Source organism: Mesoplodon densirostris, chromosome 10 (assembly GCF_025265405.1).
Source record: "Mesoplodon densirostris isolate mMesDen1 chromosome 10, mMesDen1 primary haplotype, whole genome shotgun sequence".
NCBI lineage: Eukaryota > Metazoa > Chordata > Mammalia > Artiodactyla > Ziphiidae > Mesoplodon > Mesoplodon densirostris.
The window spans coordinates 88,601,712-88,618,979 of record NC_082670.1 but is presented as its reverse complement, the minus strand read 5'-3'; the positions used below and the strand labels follow the sequence as shown (position 1 = coordinate 88,618,979).

Sequence of the window (17,268 nt, the reverse complement as noted above, 5' to 3'; positions counted from 1 at the left end):
ACTTATCTCAACCCACAGTTATCTTATTCACGCCCATTTATTTGTTTGTCTGTCTTCCCATGCTGCAATGCAAGCTCCAGGGTACCCGGGACCTTACCACCACCTTTTGCGCCCAGCACCCACACAGGGCCTGGTGCAAAAGAGCTGATCAATGGGCCTCCCTGGTGGCGCAAGTGGTTGAGAGTCCGCCTGCCGATGCAGGGGATACGGGTTCGTGCCCCGGTCTGGGAGGATCCCATATGCCGCGGAGCGGCTGGGCCCGTGAGCCATGGCCGCTGAGCCTGCGCGTCCGGAGCCTGCGCGTCCGGAGCCTGCGCGTCCGGAGCCTGTGCTCCGCAATGGGGGAGGCCACAACAGTGAGAGGCCCGCATACCGCAAAAAAAAAAAAAAAAAGAGCTGATCAAAAAATACGTGTTGAAGGAATCATGCAGAGGTGACCCGTTGAGCGTGGGGTAGAATACGGAAGACTGCTCACCTGTTCTGTATGACTTCCACGTATGGTCAGCGTGCCTTATCTACCTCCCCTCCCTTCCCCCTTTCTCTGTGTGATTTCCTTTAGTGGCCCTTTCACCTTATCCACCAGGTTAAATCAGAACAAAACAAAACAAACTCACACACATAGGCAGATCTTTTCCCCTCAACAAGAACCAACCAACCAAACAAACAAACAAAAATTTTAAAATTCCTGAACACCTCTTTACTCTTCCCCCACCCTCTGTGTTGTTGCCTCCTCCAGGAAGTTTTCCTGGATTGCAGCAGTCCTCACCAATCTTACTCTTCTCAACATTGTTGAAGTCTTTATTTTCATTATTCCAAAAGGCAATGGCAAATATTAATGACCTACTCTCTTGGTTGCCCCACGTATGTCTTTTCCAATTAGTTTGTCATTTTTGGATAGACAGGAATTAGTCTTATTCTTGATTTCCCTCAGCATCTCTTGGTATAAAGCCAGAACTCAGTATGCTTTTGTATGTATAGGCTGTGTTTAGAGCATCTTTAAGTAGCTTGGGGAGCTATCATGGATTTGTGTTGTAGAAGTAACTGGGAGAACCAATAAATACTGAATCCCATTATGCTTGTGCTTATTTTGTGTAGTTTTCCATATAAATACCATTTCATTTAGAAGCTTTTGGACTTAACTTTTTTTGTGATGCCATTTAGTGTGAAATTGTTATTTAAACTATAAGTATCTTATGCTTATTTAAGGATAGTTTACATTCTGTTTATAAATATGACTTTACTAAAAAAATTAAAACGTACTTATAATAAAAACATGTAAATCAGATTATCATGTTAGCACCTGTCAGAAGAAGAAGAAGACTTCCTTTTTTGGCCACAGGAGGGCACTGTTGTCAAACAAAAGATGACTAAATTTGGCAATTTAATCACAGTTTAGATTAAGCTTTTAAGAAGCATTTATCCCACTAATGGATTAAAATGGCCAATATTCCCTGCGATGGGCATTGTCTTGCTGTGTAATCCTGTTGCAGTTGAATTTACTGCGTATATATGTCCATGAGCTGTAAATTATCAATAGCTGCATCTTACTGTATTTTTCCTAAAATACTCTGTGAGGCTTGTTACAGCTGGAAGGCACTTTGGTGATCATGTAGTTGAACCATATTAGTTTACAGGTGAGGAATTAGGGAAGCATAGAAGTGAAATGACCTTTCATTTGGGAGTAAAACTAGAGACTTACATTTATTCATTTATTCAACGAAATGTATTTAACACTCATGATGTTAGGCATCGTGTTAGGGATTAGGGTAGAAGAGAAGTAAGACACAATCCCTCCCCTCAAGAGCTTTACGTTCTGTTTGTAAATGAACATACAACCTCCACCACAGCAAGGTAACTATTCATGTCATAGAAATTCTGTTACTGATACTTACGTATAATTTACTGTATTTTTATAATACTATGTAGAAGTTAGTTAGATCATATCACAGAGAATTTTTTAAAATAAAAGTTAGAGTGCTTGGCTACTTGTGGGTAGCCTCCAAAATATTATGTTGGTTATTTGTTATGCTAAGTAAAATCCTTGGACACTGTTTTGAATCCTTGAAAGTTGAGAAAGGAGAGGAAAATTTCCAATTAAAAACTGGTCTAATTAAAAGAAAGAAACACTTAGCCATAAGGGTAATTGGGCCTTGAGAAATTTATGGCTAAATTGCCATTACCACTCACATTTGTTCAGCCCCAGACCTGGGCATTTTCACTTGGACAACAAGCTGTGGAATCATGCTGAGTGTCCCTGAATTTGGTGAGTGGATTTTATTTCATGTCACTCTCAGGTTTGTTTTCTCTGTTTTGTGACTGATAATGGCTCTCACTGAACCGTCATCACTTAGCGATGATTGCTTTTGTACATTTCACGGTCACTTGTAGGCTAGAGTTTTTATTCATTAACAAAATGCATTTTTTGCCCACACTTCCATTGGAAAGGAACATGTCACTGCATGGAAATAAAGATACTGTGGGTTTGTAAGGAATTTTTCAGTGCTTAAAGTGACAGAATGTGAACCTTAGGAGATCACAGCTTGTCTATTTAATGTATTTGAATCATCTCTGACCAGAAGGGCCCTTTTGAAGACCTCTACCACCTAATTTAAATGACATGGTATTGGCAACACTTGAAATTAAAGTGCCATTCATAAAATTTTATAAAATTCTTTAACATTTAACAGACAGTTATTGTCTTTAATGGCTCACTTAGAACATGCTTTGGCATATTGTAAAGTGAAGGAGTAAATTCTTCATTGATGTTTTTTAAGTTAGCATTAAAAAAGCAACTTGTGACATGTATATACCACATTTTGGCAGCAAAACATGTCCACTTGAACGTGTGACACTGAACATGCTCTAAATTACAAAGTAATCCCACGCATCATGTGATAGTTATAAGTGATAGCTCAGCTGAGGCATCAGCCATATATCAGTGCTTGAAATACATTCACAAAAGCATTGATAACCTAGCAAGTACATTTGCTTTTCATCAGCACCCTCTTAGATATCAGATGCTCATTAATACTTGTCTTGTTCCAGCATAAATTTGTCAAGAGAGAGGTTACACTTGTTTGCATACTTTTGTGGAAAAGCTGTTTGAAAATTTCCAGAAGACAATGCAATGTGGTTGTGTTATTTAAGCATCTAGAAATGGAAGCATCTTTCCTCCTCTCTGTCTGAAGAAATGATGAATTATTTCATGGAGGCAACTTCTGTTTCAAAATTTCCATTGGTTATCAGACAAGACCTCACTTGGGGGACCATCCTTTTAACCTATTTCCACTTATAAAACTCTGCTTTTACTCCCCAAGCCCAGGTTGCTAATTTATGAAACACTCCTCGCTTCTATCATCTTCCGTCTTGGCCGATTTGAAATTAGTGTGGAAAAATGATTTACAATGATGTCTAAACTCTTAACGGTATCACGTCTTACATCATTAGCTGGAAGAATTATTCCTTACTTGTGCCCTGATACCTGAGGGGCTGAGAACCACAGTTACCAGATCATCCCAGTAGATCCCACTCCGGGAGGTCAGCTGAACTGATGGTGAGTCTGGAAATAGATAGTTATTCAAACATTCCCCACTCTGCAGGTGATGCAAGACAGTGCTTGGAAACCTCCTAGGTGAGTGGGCAGGCAGGAAAGGGCAGTGCTGATTGGTAGCTGGAGGACTGTCTGTTTTGTTAGTAAGCCAGAATCTGCCTTGCTATACTGTTGCAAAAATGCTTCTGAATTGGAGTTTATCAGGAAATGAGTCTGAGTGGATGCACTGAGAAAAACCCATTTTGTTTTGTTTCCATGCTGAATTCCTTCATAGAAATCGACAGAAGTCATTTAGCGTTATGCTGTGGCTCTGCTATCTTTTCGCTGAAGCGTCTTCGAGGAGTTCTGATCTGAAGTGCAGTTGTTTTCCGTCTGTTTGAAAAATGGCAGCTTAAGTGCCCAAGGTCTTTAGGATTCTTGTATGTTTGGCCTTAATTTGGAAAATGACATAAGCCTTTAATAAATCTGCAGCAAAGCAGAACCCTGCAGCAAATCAGAATCACTGTTGTTCACCAGCTTCTCAGAGATGAAGCCGAAATTATTTAGGGGTTAATATAAAATAGCTTAGGCTCTAAGCCAGGGTCTGGTAGCTAATTCAGTCCATTTGTCTACACATGTGGGTTCACAGACAGAATTTTTATTTTTAGGTTGATGATCAGTGTCTTGAATTCCTGAAGAAAGATAGATTTTCAGTCTGTTTACTAAAACATGAAAAATGCTTTTTGAAAATATTTGTACAAGAATTGAAACTGTAGGTACCTTGGTGCCAGATGGCTTGAATTTGCATCCTGGCTTAGCCACTTGCTAGCTGAGTGACCTCGGCAAGCCCCTTGTCGTCTCTGTGCCTCATTCCCCTCATTTGTACAGCAGGATAGAAATAAATCCTACTTTTAAGTAAGTTATTATATTAAGTGCCTGGCCCATAGTAGGCACTATGTAAGTGCTTTCTATTTATTTTTATTTATTTATTTATTTTGGGTGAAGTAGAGAAGAATAACTTTATTGCTTTGCCAGGCAAAGGGGGCCACAGTGGGCTAATGCTCTCAAAACTGTGTGTCCCGACCTGGACGGGGTAGTGAGGACTTTCACAGTAATGGTTCAAAGAGGGCATGATCAGCTTGTGGACATTCTTCTGATTGGCTGGTGGGGAGGTAAGTGGGCGTCAGCATCATCAACCTTCTGGTTCCAGCTGGTCTGGGGTCTCCGTGCTTGTGGGCAGCATACGGTTAACTTCTCCCACCTGGTGGGGGTTCAGTGTTGTCATCCTAAAGCTGGTGGGGAGGTCAAGTCTAGCAGATCAGATGTTGAAAGCAGTCCATCGCTGTGTGCTGTTTATCACTGCAGCCACTGCTAGTGTTGAAGGGTCTCCTGTAGAGGCGGGGGGCGGCTGTGTCTCACCGTGAGGACAAGGACACTGGCAGCAGAAGTTCTGGGAAGTACTCCTTGGCGTGAGTCCTCCCAGAGTCTGCCATTAGCCCCACCCCAGAAGTGCCTTTTTTTTTTTTTGCGGTACGCGGGCCTCTCACTGTTGTGGCCTCTCCCGTTGCGGAGCACAGGCTCCGGACGCGCAGACTCAGCGGCCATGGCTCACGGGCCCAGCCGCTCTGCGGCACGTGGGATCTTCCTGGACCGGGGCACGAACCCGTGTCCCCTGCATTGGCAGGAGGACTCTCAACCACTGCGCCACCAGGGAAGCCCCCAGGGGTGCTTTTTTTTTTTTTTTTTTTTTTTTTAAAGTCAGTGTTGTTTATTGAACACCAGGCACTGTGCAGGAAGCTGCACGTGTGCTGTTATTTAATCCTTTCTGTCATTCCTATTGGCTTCATTACTGATATTTTCATTGCTCTTTTTTTAAATTAATTTATTAATTTATTTTTGGCTGTGTTGTGTCTTCGTTTCTGTGCGAGGGCTTCCTCTAGTTGTGGCAAGCGGGGGCCACTCTTCATCACGGTGCGCGGACCTCTCACTATCATGGCCTCTCGTTGCAGACAACAGGCTCCAGACGCGCAGGCTCAGTAGTTGTGGCTCACGGGCCTAGTTGCTCCGTGGCATGTGGGATCTTCCCAGACCAGGGCTCGAACCCGTGTCCCCTGCATTAGCAGGCAGATTCTCAACAACTGTGCCACCAGGGAAGCCCCCCAGGAGTGCTTTTTAAAGAAAAACAAACTTCCTCCAGGGCCTTGGGTGAGTGTCAAGAGAATTGAATTAGCCAGAAGATTTCAACGGTCAACTCTCCTTATTGTTTAAGATTGGTAATAAGTTCAAAATCATTTTAGTATATGTGATAAACTGAAGTCTTTTAGTGAATATTTATTGTCTTATTTTGATATAATTTCTGACTTAATGAAAAGTCAAAAGAAGAGTACAAAGAACTCCCATATAACCCTTTACCCTGATTCACCAGTTGCTTGCATTTTGTTTGTTTTGTGTTCATTCATTCATTCACTCTTCCCTTCCTTCCTTCCTTCCCTGTTCCCTTTTTCATGTCTATTTTTTTCCCTCAGAATCATTTGAAAATAAGTTGGAGACATTTGCCCCATTATTCTTAAATATTTCAGGGTGTATTTTTAATAACAAGGACATTCCCTCTCCTTTTTTTCTTTGTTTTTATTTTATTATTTTATTGAAATATAGTTGATTTACAATGTTGTGTTAATTTCTGTACAGCTAAGTGGTTCAGTTATACATATATACACATTCTTTTTTTAATATTCTTTTCCATTATGGTTTATCATAGGATACTGAATATAGTTCCCTGTGCTATACAGCAGGACCTTGTTGTTTACCCATTCTGTATATAATAGTTTGCATCTGCTATCTCTAACCCCCCAGCCCATCCTTTCCTTAACTTCCTCCTCTGAAGCAATCATAAGTCTGTTCTCTAAAGGACATTCTCTCTCTTAACTGTAATACAATGATCAAAATCAAGAAATTTAATATTGATACAACACTGTGATTTAATCTATAGGCTATATTTAGAACTTTTTAATTGTCCCAGTAATGTCCTTTATAGCTATATGTGTGTAAACATATGTGTATGTGTGTGTGTATGTGTGTGTATGTGTGTGTACGTGCAGTTCATTCCGAGAATGACTATGTGTGTATATTTTTCCTGATCTAAGATCCAACATAGGGTCACGATTTCATTTAGTTGCCCTGTATCACGTCTTTAATTTTAACCATTCCTCAAAATTTTTTTGTCATAACCTGGAAACTTTTTAAGAATACAGAGCAATTACGATCCAAAATGTTCCTCAAATCTGAGTTAGCCTGGTATTTCCTCACGATTAGGTCCAGGTTTAAGGTCGTTGTGTCTTACGGTTTTAAAAGGAACGGTGATATTTCACCATTGTAGATTTTTGGAATGAAAAGATGAGGAGAACGTCATACTGCATAGATTGACGTGCGTGGAGTGAGGTGGGTGTAGCGAAACTCGCATAAGAGGTATTCTGAGGATGCTTATTTGCAACAAGTAAATAACTATATTCTCCCAAAATAATCCTTTTAGGGAATTCACTCTACTGATAGTGAAGGCAGGTAGATCAAGAGTTAGAGCCTTGCTATTTCCTTGAAAAGAAATCAAGCGCAGGCAGAATTCTTTCTTGTGTACAACAGAAATAAACATCTGAAGTATGGTCTCCTCTGTCTGGGGAACTCAAAATTTCTTGGTACCAGGAAACATAAACAGGCATCCTGCTCTTTTGTTGTAAAAGAGTGACTGTCTCCACATAAGACCAACATGTAAGGTGAAAGATGAAAAATGTAACCTAGCATCTAAATGCTGAGTTCTTTTCATTCTGACAGTGACCAGACACATTAAAATTTATTTGTAGTCTAGATATGGGCAATGCCTTTTGTCATTATAAACACCCAGACTCTTTAAAAATGAATTACTTTATTTTTTAGTTTGAATATTTTATTTTTTATCGAAGTATAGTTGATTTACAATGTTGTGTTAATTTCTGCTCTACAGCAAAGGGATTCAGTTATACATATATATATATATATATACATGTTTATGTATATATATGTATATATACATTCTTTTTTATATTCTTTTCCATTATGGCTTATCACAGGATATTGAATATACTTCTCTATGCTATACAGTAGGACCTTGTTAGTTATCCATTCGATATATAATAGATAAATGAATGACTTTTAAAGCAAATGATAGAAAGGACTGTGCTATTGATGTGAAACAATGGAGAGGGCAATAGAGTGACCGGAAGTAAATGCTTTTGGTGTAATGCACAAAATTACTGATGGTCTTGAACGTACTGAAGTTTGGAAGTGACAAGAAAGTGTTAATCCTTTTAAGCAAGTGCCTAGGGTACACTCTGGGAAAATCTGACTGAATGAGTTACTGCTCAGCCTAAAATTAAACTCCTGGTTTTTGTCTGGCATACGAACTATTGGATCACATTTCTTTTCATGGATGGATACATTTTTTTTTAATGAATTGAAAAAAGAATCCCCAGTGGTTCCCTTTGTGTGAAGAAAAAAAGATAAATATTAGCTAGGAAAGGTCATTTTGGTTTCCAGTATGTGGGGAGTTCATTAGGATGGGTTCCGATAAATTATGCTGTGTGCTTCTTTCCGATAACAGAAGGTCACATGGTGCCCTTGGGTAGACATCAGGGCAAACATACTTAATGAAGTTGGAGGATCTGGGAGATGACTATTTTCCAGTGTTTTTTTTTTTTTTTTTCCAAATACCTTATATTTATACAGTTATTCAAAGCCACTTCCCTCTCGTTGCGCTAATGACTCAAGGCCTCCTCTGTCTCTCCTGTAGCCCTGAAAGGATGGATCTTAAGTCTATCACCTAAAGTGGTCTCTAGACAAACATCTGTAATTACATTCAGGGGCATCCAAAGAAGAGAAGAATCTCAGTTGTGCTTGGTGGTGGATTTGTAATGGGTTCCACAGGATTCAATAGTAATTAGATTGTGTTGCAAGGATAATTTTTGTGTCATATTTGCAACTTAAATATTTATTGTTGCCCATCATTATTTCTCTCTGATCTCCCCCCCTGGGAGAGACGTATTTAATTTAGCAACATTAAAAATGGGTAGTTTTGTGGGGGTTTTTTTTGTTTGTTTTTTGTTTTCTTTTTCTTGAGATGTCTTTTGGTTTGGGGTCATCTGAGTCTTTCCTGAAAAATGTTTTTTCACTGAGTAGAAAAGTCCTTTTAGGTCTGTGCATTAAAGGATGGTGTTGAGTGTCAATTACGGTATTAACAAGTTTTTCTGTATTTTGGTATGGTGTTTTACTTTGGAAAGATTTTTGCCTCCTGCCTCCCATCAACATTTTTCAAAAAGCATCCTTGCAAATTGTTTTTTTTTAATTTTTAATTGAAGTATAGTTGATTTACAATATCATGTGAGTTTCAGGTGTATAGCAAAGCGACTCAGTTATACATATATACATATCTATATATGTATATATATTTTTGTATATATATATATTCTTTTTTAGATTCTTTTCCCTTACAGGTTATTAAAGAATATTGAGTATAGTTCCCTGTGCTATACAGTACGTCCTTGTTGGTTATTTTATGCATGGTAGTGTGTCTTGCAAATTGTTTAGCATCATCAGGTTTATATCACACAAACATAGGAACTCAGATCTTCATGCTGGCTTTTCCACTGCTCTGTGAACTTGGGCAAGTTGTAGAACTCTTGGGATTGGATTACTTCCAATTTCATTTTCATCCCATGGTTAATGAGAGTGAAATTTTGCATCATGAATGGTTTAGACCCTCTGTCAACTTAGGGATGACTTTGCTCTGGAGGGAACTTCTACTTTAAAACTATATTATGTTAACTAATGTATGGCTAGTTAATAAGTGTAGAATTCTGTAGCTTCCTCCCCTCCCCTCCGTCTATTAGGACACTTGACAAATGTGGATGTGTTTGGCTGTCTACCGCTTGCCTGAAAATGCAGGCGGCATTGTAAAAACCCCATAATTTTGCTACTGGAAATCTGCATCATTTCAACATTAAAATGCTAATGGCTTCCTGTCTTTTTTGTTTTTTAAAATAGGTCTTCCAAGCTAAGATAATTTTTTGGAACTGCAGAATTAGTCCCAGATACCAATGGGAATTTGGAGTCACTCTGAAATACATCCTGGAATAATTGTGTTTGACTGGAACCAAATCTTATGAAGTCTCCAAGGTAAAATGATTTTAACACATACCTAGAGATGATATCTTTATGAAGCATAAAGAATTTAGCCAAAGTGAGTATCTTAGAGTTGATGATCCTTTATAAAGGCCTTCTTTTTAAGTTGAATTTTTGGGAATTTGGGGAGTTAAAAAAATTTTAGCTCTCATCTTTGAAATTATTTCAGTTTGTAAAGCAGTGTTTCAGCTATTCAGCAGGGTAAATGGTGGTATTTTTAAGGTAAACCAATTTTGTTTTACATTTGGGCAAAATTGTTCAATGTAGAAGAAATTAAGGTATCACAGTAGATGTAGTAGGTGAGAAATCCTTTTACTGGCGGAGGGGGTCCTAGATTATTGAATGAAATAAAGAATCATTGCTCAATAGCTGCCCACTTATCCGTAGGCATTTCTCTGGGGAATCATAGCTATTGTTAAGTAAATACTTAACTTATAAATACTTTAGGCACTGGGAACTTGTAACTATTCACCCCGCACCGATACGTAGAATTGTCCATGAAGAAGAAGTTAGATCAGGAATGATCACCCGAGATTTGGAACAGTGGCCCTTGAGACTTTGGATTTGGGGTTTGCTGTTGGGATCCAACCAGGAAAACAGAAACCATCCTAATAATGTGGAACAGAGGGAAGTGAATTCAGGGAACTGCTTACACATGTGATGGGAGAGTCAGAGACGTTAAGCAGAAGATACAGAGGCAGCGCAGAGATCGGCTACAGCAGGAAGCTTCTGCCATCCTGAGCCTGGTGGGACATAGGAAGGCAGCAGTACTGCTGGCCAGTGCTTAAGGGAAGGGACCTTCAGCGGAGCTGGATCCATAGTGGGCCCTTCTCTTGGAAATTGACACTGTGGAGGAGAAATGGCCACTCCATAGAACCTACCAAGACAGAGAAGGTGGGGAGAAATACCCTGCCCTTTCCCTTCCACCCCCCAGGCTCCAGCCAGGGTCTCCTATTGGTTAAGCCCAGCCAGGAGCCAGGTGATTCAGGAGGCTGGGAAATGCAGTGTATAGGTGTTACCCAGGGGAAGGGGAAAGAATGGTTCTGAGGGCAAAACAGGCCCAGGCTGGCCTAGAGTTTATATTTGAAACCTCTTCCCATGACATTTTAATGAGCATGGCACAGGCTTTTCTACCTCAGAGGATGAGTCTTCTCTTGAGGCTGATTCTCACAGCCCCACCAAGTAAATTATGCCTATGCCCTGGAATCTTCTGTCTGAAGATGGACAGTAGTGGACTGTGATGCACTGCCCAGAACCCCCTTCAGGAATGAAGGATTTATTCCCTCAACTGTTGGAAGTATTACAGAAGATGGCCTACAGCTTCTTTGAATTGTCCTCAGTTCAAAGAGCCTCCTTCTTGCTGGGGGACTCGCCCAACGATCCAGTGGTTAAGACTCCATGCTTCCAGTGCAGGGGGCGCAGGTTCGATCCCTGGTCAGGGAACTAAGATCCCACATGCCACGTGGTGTGGCCAAAAATAAACAAACAAACAAAACAAAACAAAGAGCCTCCTTGCTGAAGATTTAAGATCTTCCCTTATGTCCAAGTATAAAGGCCTGGCCCCTCACTCCAACTTGGTACCGCAGAGAAGGGGCGTCTCAGCTTTGGAACTGTCCCTAGGGTTATCTGAGGCTGTTTCCTCCTCCTGTCCTGCCTTCTTCTCGCCCCTTCCCTTCCACAGGTGATTCTCCCTAGAGCATCCTTTAAATAACCCCCTGCTCATCAATTTCCATCTCACAGTTGGCTTCCCAGGGTAACCAGCCTTTGAGACTCAGATCATCTCAGACATACTCTCCAGATTTGGTAAACTCCATTCAGACAAGTTTAGGTGATGCAGTGACTGATAAACACATGGAAACTGAATTTCACTTTTACTTTAGGTGGGAGGGCTTATAGCTCACCTGAAAGACCTAGTCTGAATTTAGAGACTCTAAATTCGGCGGGGCACTGTGCTTAGAGGGAGGGGAGCCAACCCACCAAGCAGGAAAAAGTGGTGGATAGAAAAGTTAAGAAGCCAGTAGGACACCTGTTGTTTTAAACTGTTAAACTTGGCAGGTTGGTTATACAGCAATAGAAAACTAGTACTCCATTCATCTGACTCTTCGAAATTTTGCTTTTTGGGCCACTAATTGCTACAAACTGGAAACCGGGGTACCTGATCCAGCTTGCAAATGTGTTTTGTTCAGTCTGCACTGTGGTTTTGTTTTTTTTTTTAATCTATTTATTTTTATTTTTGGCTGTGTTGGGTCTTCATTGCTGCATGTGGGCTTTCTCTAGTTGCGGCGAGCAGGGGCTGCTCTTCGTTGCGGTGCATGGGCTTCTCATTGTGGTGGCTTCTCTTGTGGCGGAGCGCAGGCTCTAGGCACGCGGGCTTCAGTAGTTGTGGCTCGTGGGCTCTAGAGCACAGGCTCAGTAGTTGTGGCGCACGGGCTTAGTTGCTCCACGGCATGTGGGATCTTCCCGGACCAGGGCTCGAAGCCGTGTCCCCTGCATTGGCAGGCAGATTCTTAACGACTGCTCCACCAGGGAAGCTGTGCACTGTGTTTTTAAAACAAAGAAAATGGGGCTTCCCTGGTGGCGCAGTGGTTGAGAGTCCGCCTGCCAATGCAGGGGACGCAGGTTGGTGCCCCGGTCTGGGAGGATCCCACATGCCGTGGAGCAGCTGGGCCCGTGAGCCATGGCTGCTGAGCCTGCGCGTCCGGAGCCTGTGCTCCACAACGGGAGAGGCCACAACAGGGAGAGGCCCACGTACCGCAAAAAAACAAGACAAAAAACCAAAAAAAAAACAAAGAAAATGGAATTACTTGCCGACATATAAAGTGTGTAGACTGCGTATCAGAAAACGGCTTTTCTTAAAAGTCGTTCCTGGCATTGCTTGGAGCAGCTGCTCCTAGACAGGTCTCTACACTCCCTGTTGTTCACCAGTGCTTTTGACCCAGGCAGCCTACATATTTATTTGGAGATATTTGAATTTTTGATCCTTGAGTAAGAGGGATAAGCCTTTGTAACAATTAGATCAATAACTGATATTGGGGTTAACAGCTGAAATTTTAAAACATTATTGGTGAGATAGAGCACCTCATTCAAAAATTCAGCAAATACGGAATTCTGGACCTATGTGCTTTCCCTGTTAGTAGTAAATTAATAATCAATTTCCTGAAGTGAAAATATAATTAAACAATAGCACCTCAAGCTCACATAGGCTTACGTGTATATTCTTTGCCACCTTTCAAACTGATCCTAGGGTTTCTACTTACCATGTGTGTGTGCCGTGGTGGGGGAGACAGAAGACATGCTTTGTAAAATTAAGGCATGTGCAGGCCCTTCAAAGCAAAGAGACCCTCTGTTTCCATGTCAGTTTAAAATGTTCAGGGTTTCCAAGGCAAGGGGTAAAAAGATGTCAAGCTTTGAGTCCCTTTTAACACCGTGCTCTTCAGAGATAATCTTAGAATCTTGTCTTACTGTGGTTGCTTCAAAGGCAGATTGAGCCTCAAATCAGGGAGCAATACGAGATCTTTCAACAAGATCTATTTGACTAACTTGTGAGAGGCCACAACCTACTTCCCACAGTGTGATGTGGGCACCAGGTCCCCAAGGCTGTGCCTTCCCTTGAGCATGGACTCATGGTTCTGGTTGAGGCACTGTGCGGCTCACAACCATGGGGTGGCTAGACCTTTTCTTCCAGGATTTCCTCAGAAGCTTTGCCTCTAGTGTTACCCAAACAGGGATCCATCCCCATGGGCCATGTCTTTATTGTCTGCCCATGAGTGTTTATACATCTTGTGTATATGAAAAGGGGGTTCCTTTGATCCTCTGTGGTGGATCTTTTATCCTAAATACCATGAGACATGTGCCAGGCAGAGCCTAGTATCACTAGAGTTTCAAACGCCAAGAGCTCCGACTCTTGCTTGAAAAAGTTAATAAAAAAAAAGAGCAAACATAAAAGTTAATCAAGTGCTATCTAATTTCCCTATAATATCAAAAAGGGCAGAACGTTAGGGAGAGGGGGTGGAATGCACACTGGCTATTTTCTTTTTACTTACTCTTTTTTGGGGGGAGGGGTTGTTTTAGAATAGACCACACAAGCATATCTGTGAACTGAATTGTCTTTGAGCAACTGTCTGGGTATTGTCCATTCATATGAAGTGAAGTTTATTTTCCCAGGTTTATTGAGATGTAATTGACACATAACACTGTGTATGTTTAAGGTGTACAATGTGTTGATTTAATGTTTGTCAATTGCAAAATGATTCTCAGCGTAGTATCAGCTACCACCTTCCTACTATCACATAGTTACCTTTGTTTTTATTTCTTTGGTGGTGAGAACATTTTTCTTAGCAACATTCAAGTATATGATATAGTATTATTAACTATAATCACCATGCTATACATTAGATCCCCAAACTTGTTAATCATGTAACTGAAATATTTGACCTTTGACTAATATCTACCCATTTCCCTCACCCTCAACCCTTGGTAACCATCATGCTACTTAACCTGTTTCTGTGAGTTTGTCTTTTTTAGATTCCACATGTAAGTGAGATCATACAGTATTTGTCTTTATCTGACTTATTTCACTTAGCAGTAATGCCCTCAAGGTCCATCTAAAATTTTGTATATGGCAGGATTGCCTTTTTTCTCATTGCTGAATAACATTTCATCATATCTATCTCACATCTTCTTTATCCATTTATCTGTTGATATCTATATGAAGTTGTTCCTATATTCACCTGTACTTGTTCATATTCCCATCAAACTTTGAGATTGGATTAATAAACTATTCAGCCAGTCTTCTAGGCAGAGGGCATTAATAAACAGTCAGAGAAACCAGGGGAAATCTCTCAAGCCTGGTGTGAAAACTTCTGTGGTTTCTTTCAGATGAGGAAACCACATATCTTCTATTTGAATCCAGCTCTAAGTATGTCGCTTTTTAAATTTCATGCTATAAAATAGTATATAACCCCCGTGTTCTATCAGGGCCACTCAGGCTACTCCCTAGGGATTCATAAATAGACTTCTCACCAAGGCATGTAGCTAACTTGGAAAACTTTTACACAGGGAGATCAGCTCAGTGCTTTGTGACCACCTAGAGGGGTGGGATAGGGAGGGTGAGAGGGAGATGCAAGAGGGAGGGGATACGGGGATATACGTATGCATATAGCTAATTCACTTTGTTATACAGCAGAAACTAACACAACAGTGTAAAGCAATTATACTCCAATAAAGATGTTTAAAAAAAGGTATTTATTGAAAATTGAGTGAATGCACAGTGCAAATAAGGTTTGATTGGCCTTCAGTTTCCTTGTGGGGGAGGAAGTCCATAGTTGAGCATCTTCCCCTGCTTTCCCCACCTTCTCAGGATGGTGTTTGCTGAAAAGGCTTGTGTCACTCAGCCCTCACTAACTGCGTCCTGCTTTCTTTCCAGGATGAGAGTCTGTGCTAGGTCAGTCTTGCTGTCTCACTGGCTCTTTCTGGCCTATGCGTTAATGGTGTGCTGTAAGCTGATGTCCGCCTCCAGCCAGCACCTCCAGGAACACGCAGGTAAGCCCTTTAAGCTCGTTACGTGCCACTGAGATCAATTAATAAAACCCTTTCAAACAGCAAAGCCCACATTTTATTTTATTATTTTTAAAATTTTTTAATTTAATTTAATTTATTTATTTTTGGCCGTGTTGGGTCTTCGTTGCTGCGTGCGGGCTTTCTCTAGTTGCGGTGAGCAGGGAACTACCCTTCATTGCAGTGTGCGGGCTTCTCATTGTGGTGGCTTCTCTTGTGGTGGAGCACGGGCTCTAGGTGCGTGGACTTCAGTAGTTGTGGCACGTGGGCTCAGTAGTTGTGGCTCACAGTCTCTAGAGCACAGGCTCATTAGTTGTGGCATACGGGCTTAGTTGCTCTGTGGCATGTGGGATCTTTCCCGACCAGGACTCGATTTCGTGTCCCCTGCATTGGCAGGTGGATTCTTAACCACTGTGCCACCAGGAAAGCCCCCTAAGCCCACATTTTAGACACAGGTAATTGACAAAAGCTTTTGATGGTGTGCAGCTAACCAGAGGAAGCATGAAATACAACAGGGTAAAGCAGTTTAATGGTTTGATGCTTAAAGAGTGTTGTTCCGGACATCTATCTAAAGTGTTCTCCAGGTTTTTCCTTTTTTACCTTCTCGTTTCCTGAGTACACTTCCATTTTTTCAGTGATTTTTCTCAAAGAATCCTGGAAAACCAGCAGCACTTTGTGATTATATACTCCAGCTTCCTTTGAAGGCAGAACATCTTCATTAATAAACTTAACACTTCCAGGGCTATAGTGAAGGGAGCTTTCAGATAATTTTAAGACCCCTTTAAGAAAAGATGGTGAATGATTGAAAAGAAGAAAGAAAGAAAAGAAAAAAAAAAAGCAGTGGTAACTTTTACTCAGGACCTAAAATAGAATGTGTCTGAAGTTTTAGAGCATCATTCTGTTAATTTCTAGTGAGACCCATGGCTGTAGTTACTTATTTCTAAAGAAAGATGAAAATAATCAGTAAAGTACCCGTGTGTGTATGTTCGTGTGTGCTCCGCGTCCCCTTTCCTTGTTACATCTGCATTTAAAGTGACACAGACTTGGAAACTCCTCCGAGAATTGTGTTTTCCTGAATAATTCATATTTGTCAGTGGACTTGTTGCCAAGCAATTAATTTGCTGTCTCTGCTTCAGTAATTGGAGGTGTGGCAGTGCCAGACATGCTTTGACTTTTTAGTGAAAGAGTGAAGCTTGAACCCTAAACTATGTATGCGTCAGAACTGTAAAGTCTCTCTCCAAGAAAGTATGCAGAGAAGTTTGTTAGTTATCCTTACCCTCAGATATACAGCAGGTGAAGCTCTCTACTTAGTTATTCTGATAATTTAAGGTTAAGATTTAATTTTAGGCTTAAGGTTTTTTTTTTTAATAAAGTTATTTGTTTATTTTTGACTGCATTGGTTGTTTGTTGCCGACGCAGGCTTTCTTTAGTTGCAGCGAGCGGGGCTACTCTTCATTGTGGTGCACGGGCTTCTCATTGCGGTGGCTTCTCTTGTGGCAGAGCACGGCCTCTAGGTGCACGGGCTTCAGTAATTGTGGCCCGTGGGCTCAGTAGTTGTGGCTCGCAGTCTCTAGAGCGCAGGCTCAGTAGTTGTGGCACACGGGCTCAGTTGCTCCATGGCATGTGGGATCTTCCTGGACTAGGGCTCGAACCTGTGTCCTCTGCATTGGCAGGTGGATTCTTAACCACTGTGCCACCAGGGAAGTCCTAGGCTTAAGTTTTTAAACTCTCTATGACTCAATTGTCCTTAAGCAATAGTTTCAAGAAGACAAGAAAATTAATGATTGAAATTTTAATGAATCAGCATAAAATCAATACCATTTGGCCGCTGTGAAAGTGCCCAGGCTAGTTGGTTATTGTGCTGTGTATATTTTGTTGAGCTTGCTGTCAAGGATAGAGCATTTGAAGTCACCCGGCTTATCTGTTTGATACACATCTCGTTTCTTGGGTGCAGGTAGAGAGTCAGGCTAGTAAAG

General features: G+C 41.1%; 1 protein-coding gene across 1 annotated transcript in view; it reads left to right on the top strand.

The window, feature by feature from the left end:
• The first annotated feature begins 9,716 nt into the window (after positions 1-9,716).
• Positions 9,717-17,268, top strand: part of TAFA4 (TAFA chemokine like family member 4) — a 122,595-nt gene continuing 115,043 nt past the window's right edge. Inside the window, exons 1-2 of the mRNA XM_060111497.1 lie at positions 9,717-9,730; positions 15,162-15,277. Coding sequence (XP_059967480.1) covers positions 9,717-9,730; positions 15,162-15,277 — 130 coding nt within the window. The remainder of the gene's footprint in view (positions 9,731-15,161; positions 15,278-17,268) is intronic.